A 12,853-nucleotide genomic window follows, 5' to 3' on the forward strand; every position below is an offset into this window, starting at 1 on the left:
CTAGACGGACGCGGACCCTCATTTAAGCGTGAATGGAACAGTGGGTGTGTACGCACATGCGGCAATGTGATGCACCTCTCTGTGAATGTGACACAGGCTAACTTCACTGTATGTGACGACGTATCACATACATTCATCGTCTACCACGTTATCCTCCACATGAGGGTCGAGGAGGGCCCTGGTGCCAATTCCAGCTGACATAGAGCAAATGGCGGGGTCCAGTTCGCCAGTCCATCACAGGGACACATAGAGACAACAGCCATTCACTCACACACTCACACCTACGGTCAGTTTCGAGTGTCCAAATCTGAATGTTTTTGGACTGTGGGAGGAAACTGGAGAAAACCCCCTCAAACACATGCAAGAACATGCAAACTGCATGTAGAAAGACCTTTATTCTGACCGGGGTCGCTAACCCGGGTCTTGATGTACCACAGTACATAGTACTGCGTCTGTCTAGGCCAGAGAGCCTCCTTCCCAAAATATTAGCATTTTTTTAATTACTACAGAATGAAACTCTTGTTCGAGCAATCCTACCTAGTACAGCTTTAAGGTCTATTCACTGTTTCTGTGTTAGCGGAGGCACGAGGGTCTGTGTGATGTAAATGTTGTTATCTGCCCAAGTCTGAGGGTCTGTCCTCACAATGAGTTCATTGAAACGTGAACCGTACACACCCTCAGGACACGTGTGGAACTTTCTGTGATGTTGACCATGTCTTTTGTCACTGCAAATGCAAAACAATTTTAGAAAAAAAATGCAAACCAAAGATTTGATCGCGTTTCTCTGTCAACAGTGCATATTTGCACGATGTATGTGGAGCGGTAAGCCTGTGCCGATACACACATGAGCAGCTGCTTATGATTAGCACGGCATGTTGGTTGATTCCCGAGTACAGTTGCTGCATGGACAGTGCAAAGAATGATTGTTGTTTGAAAGCGTGTGTACAATAAGATTTCTCCAGATTCGCTCTCTTACTCAAACCAGCTCCGGTGGATCATCTCACATTTGCCTGAAACAACAAATCAGACTTTTTTTTTTTACACAGTGGTGTTTTCTATCTAAATGCCTTGTAAGGCCTCATCTATCCGGGGCTGAAGGTCCGATTGATGGTACGGTGGCTTTAGCTGCTGGTAAAGCTGGAGTAATGACATATAAGTTAAAAAGAAAAATGGGCAAATGTAACACAGATGCGTTCCAGCCATTAAGGCTCTTTTTTGCTGTCAGACGCAATATGTTGTATAGTGTTTTTAAAGTTTGCAATGACTTTGAACATTTTTACGAGGCAGCCAAGACAGATATGGGCAATGGATTTTATTATTATTTCTTTCATGTGTGTCTGCAACCTGTATATTTGCAGAGGAGGGGCACAACGGCGAGTGCCAACGCTTTCCTTCCTACTTTGTCTCTAATTATGGGAGCAGTGAGGAGCTCCGAGTCTTTCTTCATCACAGCAGAGGCCCACAATAGCCGCTGGGTGTCAGATGCATGAAGCGGAGAGTGAAGGGGGTGTGGGGAGCGTTCGGAAAACAGCACAGACGAACCTGGTGACCAAGTGGAATGATGCAAATCAAAGCAGACACACAGACAGGCAGGCAGGCGGACAGACATAACAGCTGGTAGGTAGGCCCACAGACAGACACAGCAGATCAACATAAAAGCATACAAACAGGTTCATATTTGGGGAAACAGAAAGCTTAGTTACATAAACAAGGGTTTTCAACTTCAGAAACCATTCAGCAGCAGTAGATGTTTACCCAGGCTGTTCTGTTTACCCATACGTACAAGGCCCTTTTATGCTATGTGTAGTTTTTGTACCTAACAATAATGAAGTGACGAAACAAAGTCCTGTAGCATTAGCGTATGGTTTATATTTAGTCATCTTAAATTAGTAATAGTTGGGGGAAATAACTGTTGAGATGCTGTATTTTGGGGGATAATGACGCCTGTAACGTATGAGGTGCTAAATATTTAGTTTCACCCAGAACATTTAGATTTAGATTTAATATGTAGACTTAACATTTAACATTTAGGTGTAACATTTAATATTTAGATTTAACTAGTGTGGTAAATGTGGTAAAAGGTTACGCTGAAATATCCACAGCACTTTTTAAAACATTGGCTGAAGCTGTTAGACTTTGTCTTCTATTATTCTCTCTCTATGGGATGGAGGCTTTCTTGTTCTTAGCCCCTCCCTCAAACAGATAACCCAAGGAAAACTCAGGCAGTTGTTACCAAAGCCTGGTTACCGACCTTTCCACCACAGGTACAGGTACATGCAGCCTCATTGTCAGTCTCCCTCTCTCTCTGTCTGTCTATAAACTGCCCAGTGATTCTTCAGAGCCTCACCTCTAGGGCCAGATTTCCCCACAGCTCAAAGCAAAACCTATAGGAGGTGAAGAGGTTCAGTTCTCTTACAAAACACTTGATTTACGTTATGCTGAAAAGGTTTTATGGAATTATTGTTGAGTAACACTCAAATACGTTGCCTCCGCCAGCTTTAGGGCGTAAAGAGGGTAAAGAGGCATCTGAGCAAAACCAGCCTCCCCTCAGGAATCCTGTTGACCACAATGTATGTGAAAGTGCAATTTCTCTTCTATGAGTCAGTCATGTCAAGGAGGAGAAGCAGGAGAAACACAAAGTGAGAATGAAGTAGAGGTGAATCAAGAGGGCCAGCACCAGTCAGGGCTGACTCACGGAGGCTGCAGAACTTCAGTGCTGTCTTGTGTTTGGCTGATCTGCTGTTGTGTGTTTCCTTTCCTCCTCCAAACATTACCAACAAATGCACACATGCGGCCTCCGGGGACGCCTCATGAGGCAGGTGCAGAGGAATGGACTGAGGAAAGGCGTCCATTCACTTTGCGATGAATTATTCAATCTGTGATTAATTATAATTTGGCCTCACAAAGGCAGGGGCTGGGGGAATTCCTCTGTTGGTCTGGTCTGCAGCTTATTGTGTTTTTCCTTCCCGTGCAGACCGATGTTCAGGGTGGAGCTGAGACCAAACAGGGCTAGAGGATGCCTGTGAACCTTCACCGCTCATGCTGTTGCATAACATGAAGGGATGGCACGCTCTCTGCAGACTGGAGCAGAACAATGACAGTTTTACACACATTTCATTGTCAAAGAAAAACTATTTCATCTAATCCTGTCTAATCCATAGAGTTTGTTTAGTGTTTCCTTGGCTTTGAGTGAAGAAGACATTGAGCAGGAAGGAACGTGCTTTAGTTTATTTTAAGATTCCTTTCGAAAATTGATTTGGGTTGTCAGAATAATAATCGTGTGAGATGCTTTCATATCTGAATCCTTTGTTAATCTGACTCAGTGTAAATAAGCACATGTGGAGGATATCCTTCTACAAGGTATGCTCCTTGAATTAGATTATCATTGCAGTTATTGCATATCAGCACTATTATTACTTTTACCCTTTGACATCAAACTTGTATTACATTATCTGATGGATTAACCTGTGGCATGAAACCAATCTAAGTGTCTTTGTTAATGGGAGGCCCAGTGGACTGGTGGTTAGCACTTATGCCTCACAGCAAGTACATTTTTCATCCCAATTCCTTTATGGAGTGCATGCACATTATGCCCTGTGTGTTTCTGTGGGTTGTTTCTGGGTATTCGGAGCTTTGTCAATGATTATAAAATAAAAGCCTTGACTGTCTTCTCAATCTGGTGTGCATTCAGGAGGTTTTAATTAGCCCAAATTACAGACACCTGTCCGCAGTAATCCAATCGGCCAGATCACACCGTTCAAGAAGTACATTTCTGAACGGTTGTAATGCATGTTGAATGAGTCATCAGATCAGGTCACAGAAACCACATTCAGAGGTGGTTTGAGGATGCGTTTGTCCACATTCGTGAGCTGCATGAACACAATCCATCTTCACGACAGATTAGAGACTGCTTCCCCAGCTGGTGTTGTCCATTTACTGTAATGAGTACTCATATTTTAATTGATGTTCTACAGTTTGAACTTTTTTTGAATAATTCTAGCTCCTCTTGTCTCTCTCTTTCACTGTCACTCATGCACACACACACACACACACACACACACACATCTGTTTATTGAAAACATAACTTTGTTCGTGCAAACAGCCATGACATCAGTGTGTATTTGAATAAAGGGCGGGGTCACCAGATCCACTCATATGTGGTCACAGGAGATCCAGGACATGTTTTAATGTGAACAGACGCACTTGATCAGATCAGTAAGAACAAAATGTCAATACCAGGTCTGAATGGGGTCTAAGACTGTACATAATATAATATGAAATGCTTGAATTTTGGGATGTAGCCGGATGATTTGAATTGGGCCTGCGTCAGATCAAGTTCCTGTTCTGTGCCTCCTTTTAACAGCCTCACCATCAAAAAATTATCTCTTTAATCAGTATAGGATTATAAGATGTTGAATGTTAAAGGTCAAAAGCATGTCCTGTGTTTAGGGCCTCGTAAACAAAAAACACCAGTGTAACTTACTTTCCTGCAGCTAATCATATATGCTATTATTACGAACTGGTCACATTCACCAGCGCCCTGCAGCTGTTTTTTGTTTAATTGGAGTGTGAGGTGTGAGACTGGCAGGGAAAGTGGGTTGCCCTAAGGTCGCTGGAGTGTCAGAGTTGGAATGAGTAATAATAACCAATTCCCTCTTAGCGAACAAGAAATAAGCTAAAATGATCTCATAAGGAATGTGGCTTTGTACGGGATGTTAAACATGCAGTCTTAGCTCTGCTGCTTCTGCAAGCGAGCGCTCTGTGTGTGCAGAGCAGTGAGTATGACTTGGCACTGGAGACTGCCGCTTAAGCCTCCCCCGTGATAACGCCCAAGAACGCCCTTGATTAACTCATCGCTTCTGGTTCCACATTCAACCTCTTCATTTTGGACTGTTTTAATAATCAAACAATCAAAGGTTGTGTGTCCTTTACTGCTCAGAAAGCTGACGGAGTCAAGCAAACCTCGCAGCTGTGTGCTCTGACCAGAACGCAACAAGGATTATCATTCAGTTCAAATTGAAATAATGGTGAATAAAAAAAGAAGGTGAAGAAAGTATGACTTCAGACAGTGATTATTATGAGACAAAAAATTTAAAAACCCATTCCTCATACTAGTTTGGCAGTACAGCCTGAATATACTGTATTTCATCGTTTCAGTTTAACAACAAGCATAAGGGTGTGTCCGTGACCTGTGACCTTTACATTGAAGAAAAGACTATATGGGGTGCAACCAGTGGTATCGCCTCCTGGTGGCTCTTCATGAATTGTTACTCTTGGTTTGACTCCCCCTGCAAACTTCAAGACTATGTCCACGTTTTATATACAATCTATGGACCTGTATAAATGTTCCATCAAGATCAGAGTGTAATATGGGATGTCCACTGACCAACAGCAGTGAGTAAAAAAGAAAAAACAATACGTCACTTCACCTGAATCCTTGTTACAGTCCCTCATGTCCTGTGCAGGGCTTTGTAGCAGGGGTTCAGGCAAAGAATGACCCTTATGTGGGAAGGTCACAGGGTTTATGCTCACTAAATTATTAAAATACAATACTGAATTAAGTTCTGGATTATTAGAATGCAAAGAAGGAAGTGATTTTCCACAACAAGCATTCCTTTTTGAGTGAATCACCACATGCTACTCTCACTCCACAAAGAAAAACACCACAACAGGAAGCAGAGAGGATTTTACTCCAATGTGTGTGTTACAGTTAGTTAAACAAAGTATAAGGTCATGAAACCCTACTGTGCGAGTGCACATGGTTGCTTAAGGTTTCCAGTTCTTTAACATCTGTATCTACTTTGTTTATATAGGTCAAATGTGATCATGGAAACAATGCCAGCATAGAAGAAAATAATCTCATTACATTATCTGTGTATTTAAAGCCGTGGTCTGTAATTTTATTTTACGTTCACATAGAATTAAAAAGTTCATCAATCAAAGATGATACAGAAGATAGATAGATAGATAGATAGATAGATAGATAGATAGATAGATAGATAGATAGATAGATAGATATTTTATTAATCTCACAGAGAAATTCACATGGAGAAGAAGAGTAAATTAGCACGTTCACTGTTGCAACTGTTTGACCTGTTAATGAATGCAGGTTAACCGCAAAAATCCATTTCAACCCAGGTTTAAACACTGGGAATGGGATACTATAATAACAACCAATCTTTTATTTTGAACCACAAGGAATGAATGGCTGCTGTACACATCTGTCACTCACTACTATCTGCATGCATAGTGTCCGTGCGCTCGCAGTGCGTGACTGGAGTTCAAAACACACTGCTGAAGTAGACCATAGCCAGAAGTTAGCGAGCGGATCATGAAAAAGACAAATACTAATATGGACAATAACATCCTGTGTTTGGGGGGAATAACTTTGACAAGAGGGAAGACAGGAGGGTTGGAATTTGCCTTTTTTTTATAGTGTACTTTGCTATTTCTCCAGACTTAGTGACTGTCATGATATGGTGAGTGGAAAAAAGTGTCCATCTGTAACCTGTACCTGTAAAACCGCTAACACTCATAACATGAGATTGCAAAGCTCATCCATTCACCTTCCAGACTTTGCTGTAAATGACATGACTCAACATAATACTACCGGCTGTTTAGTTTAGAATCACCATTTTTCACAGCTGTGAACACATATTATTTCGCATTTCTGTCATGCGTACAGGGTGGACAGGTAAGCTTGGTTCCATACAGTACGATATGCAATTTTGAGCAGTACGCAATAATGTGAGACCAAAATAACCAATCTGTACCATCCCATTATTTGGGTGCCAAGCACTGTGGTCCAGCTCAGAACTAGACACAATGCAATGCGTTGATTTATCGACACAGAGTCATCACAGCGGTGTGTTTCTGTGCAGCCTACATACAGCCTTCTCTTAAACAAAGCTTGTCATCTTCTTGTGATAAGCCGACACTGAGGAAATGCAAGTCAGATAAGACCAAACGTGGCGAGCTGAACTGCACTAATCTGCATGGTGGAAATGAGGCTAAACTATACCCAAATGAGGCAGCTGTAGACAGCAGCTCACGTGTCCCTGCATTGTATTATGAAAAATACATTTTAGTTTTTTTTTTTATCCAAACAGAAACGCCATTTGGGATCATATAACCAATATGCTGCTTTGTGAAAACAATCATGTCATAGTCTCTCTTCCTCTTCTTGTGTTTGGAGAAAGTTTGGTCTCTTTGCTTTCGTCTTTCCTTCGTCCCCTTGGCTTGGCTCATTCTGACTCACTTTCTGTGACTGTATACAATATAATGTAAGGCTTTATTTTTTTAAATAAAAACTAGTAGGAAGTTCACTTGTTTAAAAATAAATAAATAAATAGCTTTTACAGTGCAATCCATTCGGATAGTACCAAGTACCTGGTGCTTTTTTTGGTACTTGCTGTGGTCAGGTTCCAAGTCACTAGTTTGTGTCGCATATAGAACAACATTACGGCAGTTATGGCAACCTCACTCACGCCAGAGGTACTGGAGTAATGGAAAATGATGCGTCTGATAGAGTCAAGTCAAGTAGAGCTGAGTAGTGCTAGAACTGTATAATGGAAAAGTAACTAAAATGTCGTTCTGGCCAATTTCAGAATCTCCTAAAAAAGGGGAAACAATCATAAACCCCTGGTGGGGTAGAAACAGGCTTAACGCCATGACAACAGAGAAGTGATGTCTAGCAGTTTTTGTATACATCCAACATGGCGGCCACTGAAGAGTAGCAAAGAGCATTAAACAATCTTACTAGATGACCATTGCTCCAACTACAACAACTACTGTATTTGATACTGTATGTCATCTGGATCACTGGTCTGAGTGGTTGAAGGTCTATACTATTGCGTACAGAGGTGTTATTATCGACGTCCGTTGGTCACACATCTTGAAAATGGACACATGCTCAAGATTGAGATGCAGTTTGGTGTTAGCCAGACTCCAGGGTATACCCAGAATTTGTGACTCCATTTGATACCCAGAATTTTTGTCAGTCCATGTTTCAGTTAATCTTTCAATACCATACATTGAGTGCTGTCTCTAATTGTAAAAGCTGAGGTTTGCTACAAACATTCATTGCTAAAAGCTAATTGCTAATATAAATATGGGTAATTTTGGCCAACCCACTGTATAAGAACAAGGTTAGGTTAGGGTTAGGTTTAAAAAAAAGACAGGGCTAGGCAGTAAGTTAAAGACAATGACATAATAAATGTTGCATGGTGTATAAGTAAAGCCAAGTCAATCACACCAAAGTACAAAGCTTTAACCACTAAGCAAACTGCTGTTGGAAATCTTATTGAAGCGACTTTATGACGACACACCCAAGGTACCAGATTGCTGTTATTTATACTACCGCTAGGGGGCGCCTATTGTGAACACGTACCTATGGGTGGTAATTCCTGCATAAGAGCCATAGGTACATTTCGTGGGAGGACATGAATACTCATGGATACACATTATGGCCTTGGGCCAATAGGAGCCAAAGCCAATGTAAACCCAGTCTAGTATAAACCCAGTAATTTGACCCAGGAGTGAATTCTGATGGAACACATTCCCACTGGTTAAAAAAAAAGAAAAGAAAGGGGAAGTATGTGTCAGTACCTCATACATCCACACTTTAATAAAAAACTATCCCTTTAATAGTACAATGTAACCTAATGGGGACAAATTCCAGATAACAGATGTAACATAGTGTCCTCAGTGTCTCAAAACAAGATAGATTCAAACTCTCTACACATCGATATACACAAGACTCCCAAAAGGAGCAGAGTCTCTACCCACAATGCCTTTCCCCATTTCCCTACTTATATCCTCATGTTTCTGAGGTCAGTAAACAAGAAGCGTGTGTGTATGTGTGTTCCCCTTTAAGGAGCCCCCTCCGTTTGGACAGCGGAGGGAGGAGGAGCAGACCTGTGGAACAGCGGCTGAGGAGGGGAGGGGGAAAAAAATCCAAGAGCTGACGGTTTCAAGTCGCCCCAATAGAAACTGTGCCTGATTTGTGGCCAATGTTGAGATGTAAAAAAAAAAAAAAAAAAAAAGAGAGCGAGGGAGAGAGGAGAGAAAGAGAGGGAGAGGGCAGAGAGGGAAGGGGAGGAGGGAGGAGGGAGAAGGAGGAGGAGGAGGGAGGAGAGGGAGGGAGAGGGAGGGGAGGAGGAGGAGGAGGAGGGGGGCAGGAAAAACACTAAAGGGGTAGCTATGGAGATGGAGCGTTTTCCTGGCTGCCTTCTTTGACAGGTGTTGAGTGGGGCAAAAGTCTTAAAACAGAATCCAGCATGTACGCCAAAGGTAAAGGAGCTGTCGTCCCTTCCGATAGCCAAGCGAGAGAAAAGTAAGTGAACCGTGCGCTTTTATTGTAGGAGTTTACCTGCTTATCATGCAGCCGAGGGGGCAGAGGAGGGGAGTCAACTTTCTAAACTAGCTACTGTAATTTAAAAGGAGAGTACAGTAACCAAAGTGCGCTCCTGTTACCCCCTCCTCCTCCTCTCTGACCCACCTTAGAGGTGCCTCTCTTAAACTTTTGTTTTTATTATTTAATGTCATTTGTGCACGTGATATTTACTGATATTGTGCGTTTATGCAAACACTCCAGTGGCTCGCGGGAGAGCGACAATGTGTTTTAATGTGTGCGTGTGTGTGTGTGTGTGAGAGAGAGATACAATGTGGAGTAAATCGCGCGCTCCTGCCGGGCAAGGAGAAAGAGACACGCGTGTTTTCATTCCATTTCATCTCGGGTGAAACATGTTTCCTGCGCGGAGACTCGTCTCAGTGCAGACCGCGAGCTGCTCTTCTCGTCTCTGGTAAACTTTAGGGAGATGAAGCCGCTGGAAGAGGCTTGTAAACTGATGATGATGATGATGATGGTGGTGGTGGTTCTCTGGTGCTAGACACAGACCAGCGGCAGCAGCTCGTTACTCGGGATGTTCGCTGTTTTATTTCCGAGACGCGATCAGACCTGGCGGTGAAGGGAAAAGTTTTGTACCGTACAGTTGGCAGTTCTCGTGCAGCGCTGGTAAACTTTGTACGAACACGAAGCTGCAGCCTCCGTATTTACAAAAACGTCAGAAATGACTGAATGGATTGTTAACTGTGTATTTCGTCTTTATTTGTCTTTATTTGTTGCAAAATCGCCTTTGATCGCGTTTGATTTTCCCAACAATATTACTGTGCGTTATCAATACGATTATTTATCTTCCTTTGTGGGACAATTAAAATGATTTTGCAGCACAGCACGTTAGATCAGTACCGGCCTTTATCATCATCATCATCATCATCAGCAGCAGCAGCAGCTATTTTTAAGCATGAAACGGTGTGAGGTTAGAGGAGTGAGCAGGAATCCCTGCTGAGATGAAACTGTAATCTAAAGACACTGTCAGGTCCAGGAAGGCAGTTCTGCTGCTACACATGTATCTATTATAACACACACACAAAAGGAAGATTGTTGTGTTTTGATTTAAATGTTTCATCTGATACAGCCTCTTGGACATGTGACTTGCTCATTTGCTCAGGTCTCAAATGGGACTTTGTACATGTTGTGTGGAATGAGCGTTTCATTTCCCTCCGAATTCTCATCAGTTTATTGGACGATTGAGCAGATTTCTCCACCAGTGTGTGTGTGTGTGTGTGTGTGTGTGTGTGTGTGTTTGAGGTGGACGAGTGAATCCTAAATGAAAACAGTCCCATGTGGTTTTTAGGAACAGCAGGCAGAGTGACCTTTGAACCGGCATATGATGCTTTAATATTGCATGTTGACAACAAGGACTTGCATCATGGCTGCTCTTTACTCTCGTGTGTTTTGAACACATTGTGGGAATGGATTTTTTTTTAATTATTTTATTTTATTTTATTTCAGACTGTTTTGGGGAAGTGTGGATTCTGCTCTGTGTGTTTTTCAAATGGTAGTTGTAAGAGGAGGGTTAAAATTAATAAATGGAGTTAATTAACTCGTAAGTCTTTTGTGGAGTGGAAATGAGCAACATTGTCCGTGCTCTTTTTTTTTTTGCATGTTTCATATTCATGACCTTGTCCAGTCCTTTAAAGCTGGAAAGATCTAAAGTAAATATCCTTTTCTATAAACCTGTCTGCATACATTTAGTTTAGCCGGTTTGCATGTGTGTGTCACAGGATTGTGGTCACAGACATAATGGACACTGTTTGCCCTCGTCCCTCACCTGTCTTGTCTCCCTAACCTGCCCTGCAGGGCCAACACATGTTTCCTTGTAAGCATGGAGTTCACAGCAGCTGCCTCAACGCTTCACTGAATGAGCTCATATTCATATTTACATATTCATACGGTTCTTTATATATTCACGCATTGAAAAAGAAGAAAAATAAAGGGGGGCACCCTGGATGAACTTATGTCAGATTAAAGCAGACTCGCCAATCACAGCTCAGGGGATTATTAATCGAGCCATATTGATATTATAATTTACTGATCTTTCAGTAGGTTTCATTAAGAAAAGTTTGAATCATTTCGGGTTTGTTATGTTGGCAAGAATAATGAAATCACTCAACAATAAAAAATAAAAAGAAACAGGGTTAAGATAAGATTGTAGATAAGTGATTATTTCCCCTGGTTTAATTCCAGTAGTGTGAGCATAGTTAATATTATAATATTGTTACACATAAATACATTCAAACTAGAGAAAAAAACATCATTTGTAATTGGCAGCAGTGTATTTCTTGAACACTTAAAAGCATTTAAACAATACATTTTGTGCACTCAACAAGTTAGTAACACTTGATTTTGAAAAAAAAACAGTTGACTTGTTTTTAAATAACCTTTTGTGGTGCAAATGTTATTTGATAGCACTCTCTCTTTGCATTTCCATTTCAAGAAGGAGACGATCTGCACACGACACCCACACTTATTTGATTTTGTTAACAGCCTGGTGTCACTTTGAGTGACAGCCTGCAGACGAGGCTTTTTTGGGAAAGTGAATATTAAGGCTACGGGCTGTAAGTCAGGAAGCGCTTGCACGGCCCCTCCCCCAAAACACTGGAATTTTGGATGCAATTATTTGCAGACTCACTTGCTAACTCCTGGCTAATAATGTAGCCTACCTGGGTTGTTGTGAAGACCTTTGGTTACATTATATCTACAATTTCTCATGACTGGCTCCGTAACTTCGGGTTATCGCTTCTGCAGTGTTTGCCTCAGTTACGCTGCTTTCCAAATACACAGTTCAGTACGGCACACCTCTACTTGGTTTATTTTGCTTTTCCATTAGCGATAGGTACTTTTTTTAGTACCTGCTCTGGTGAGGTTCCAAGCGAGCTGAGCCGCTACTAAAATGTGACGTCAACAGACTGCCGGTCACTGATTGGTCAGAGAGTGTGATGAGCGTCTGACACTGAACATACCAAACTGTAGATCAGTTAGAAAGACTTAAAAAACATGAAAATATGTGTTAAACTTTTTTAACAAACGTTTAGCAAGAAAATCTCAATATTTAACATATTGGAGCCCGGTGTATTTAGCAAGAATTCTGCAGAAAACCTGCTCTGGTTACGCAGGAAGCACTGAACTAATCTTTTTAATGGTCTGATTCTAATGATTCAGTACACTGAAACCACCACAAGCCCACAAGCGATGAGCAGGTTATTATGGAGTAATGGGAAACGACGTGCCGGATACCAAACCGTGTAGAGTCGAGCCATGCCGAGCCGAGTAGTGCTAGAAATTTATATTGGAAAAGCGCCAGTACTGTATACGCCATTTCCACTGTTCAAGAAAACATCCTCCTTAAACTCCTTAAACCAGTTTTTCACCAGTGGGAATGTGTTTAAACAGGATTCACTTCAAATGCACTCGGGTTTTAATCAGCTGCAGCTTCAATCTGCAACAACT

At 41.7% G+C, this 12,853-nt stretch overlaps 1 protein-coding gene across 2 annotated transcripts in view; it reads left to right on the forward strand.

Annotated features, from left to right (window-relative positions):
• Nucleotides 1-9,180: 9,180 nt before the first annotated feature.
• Nucleotides 9,181-12,853, forward strand: part of ssbp4 (single stranded DNA binding protein 4) — a 91,653-nt gene continuing 87,980 nt past the window's right edge. For both annotated transcript variants that reach the window (XM_044043991.1, XM_044043992.1), the window contains exon 1: nt 9,181-9,334. In XM_044043991.1, coding sequence (XP_043899926.1) covers nt 9,279-9,334 — 56 coding nt within the window. In that variant the 5' untranslated portion in view covers nt 9,181-9,278. The remainder of the gene's footprint in view (nt 9,335-12,853) is intronic.

The sequence above is a fragment of the Solea senegalensis genome, linkage group LG14 (genome assembly GCF_019176455.1).
Source record: "Solea senegalensis isolate Sse05_10M linkage group LG14, IFAPA_SoseM_1, whole genome shotgun sequence".
NCBI lineage: Eukaryota > Metazoa > Chordata > Actinopteri > Pleuronectiformes > Soleidae > Solea > Solea senegalensis.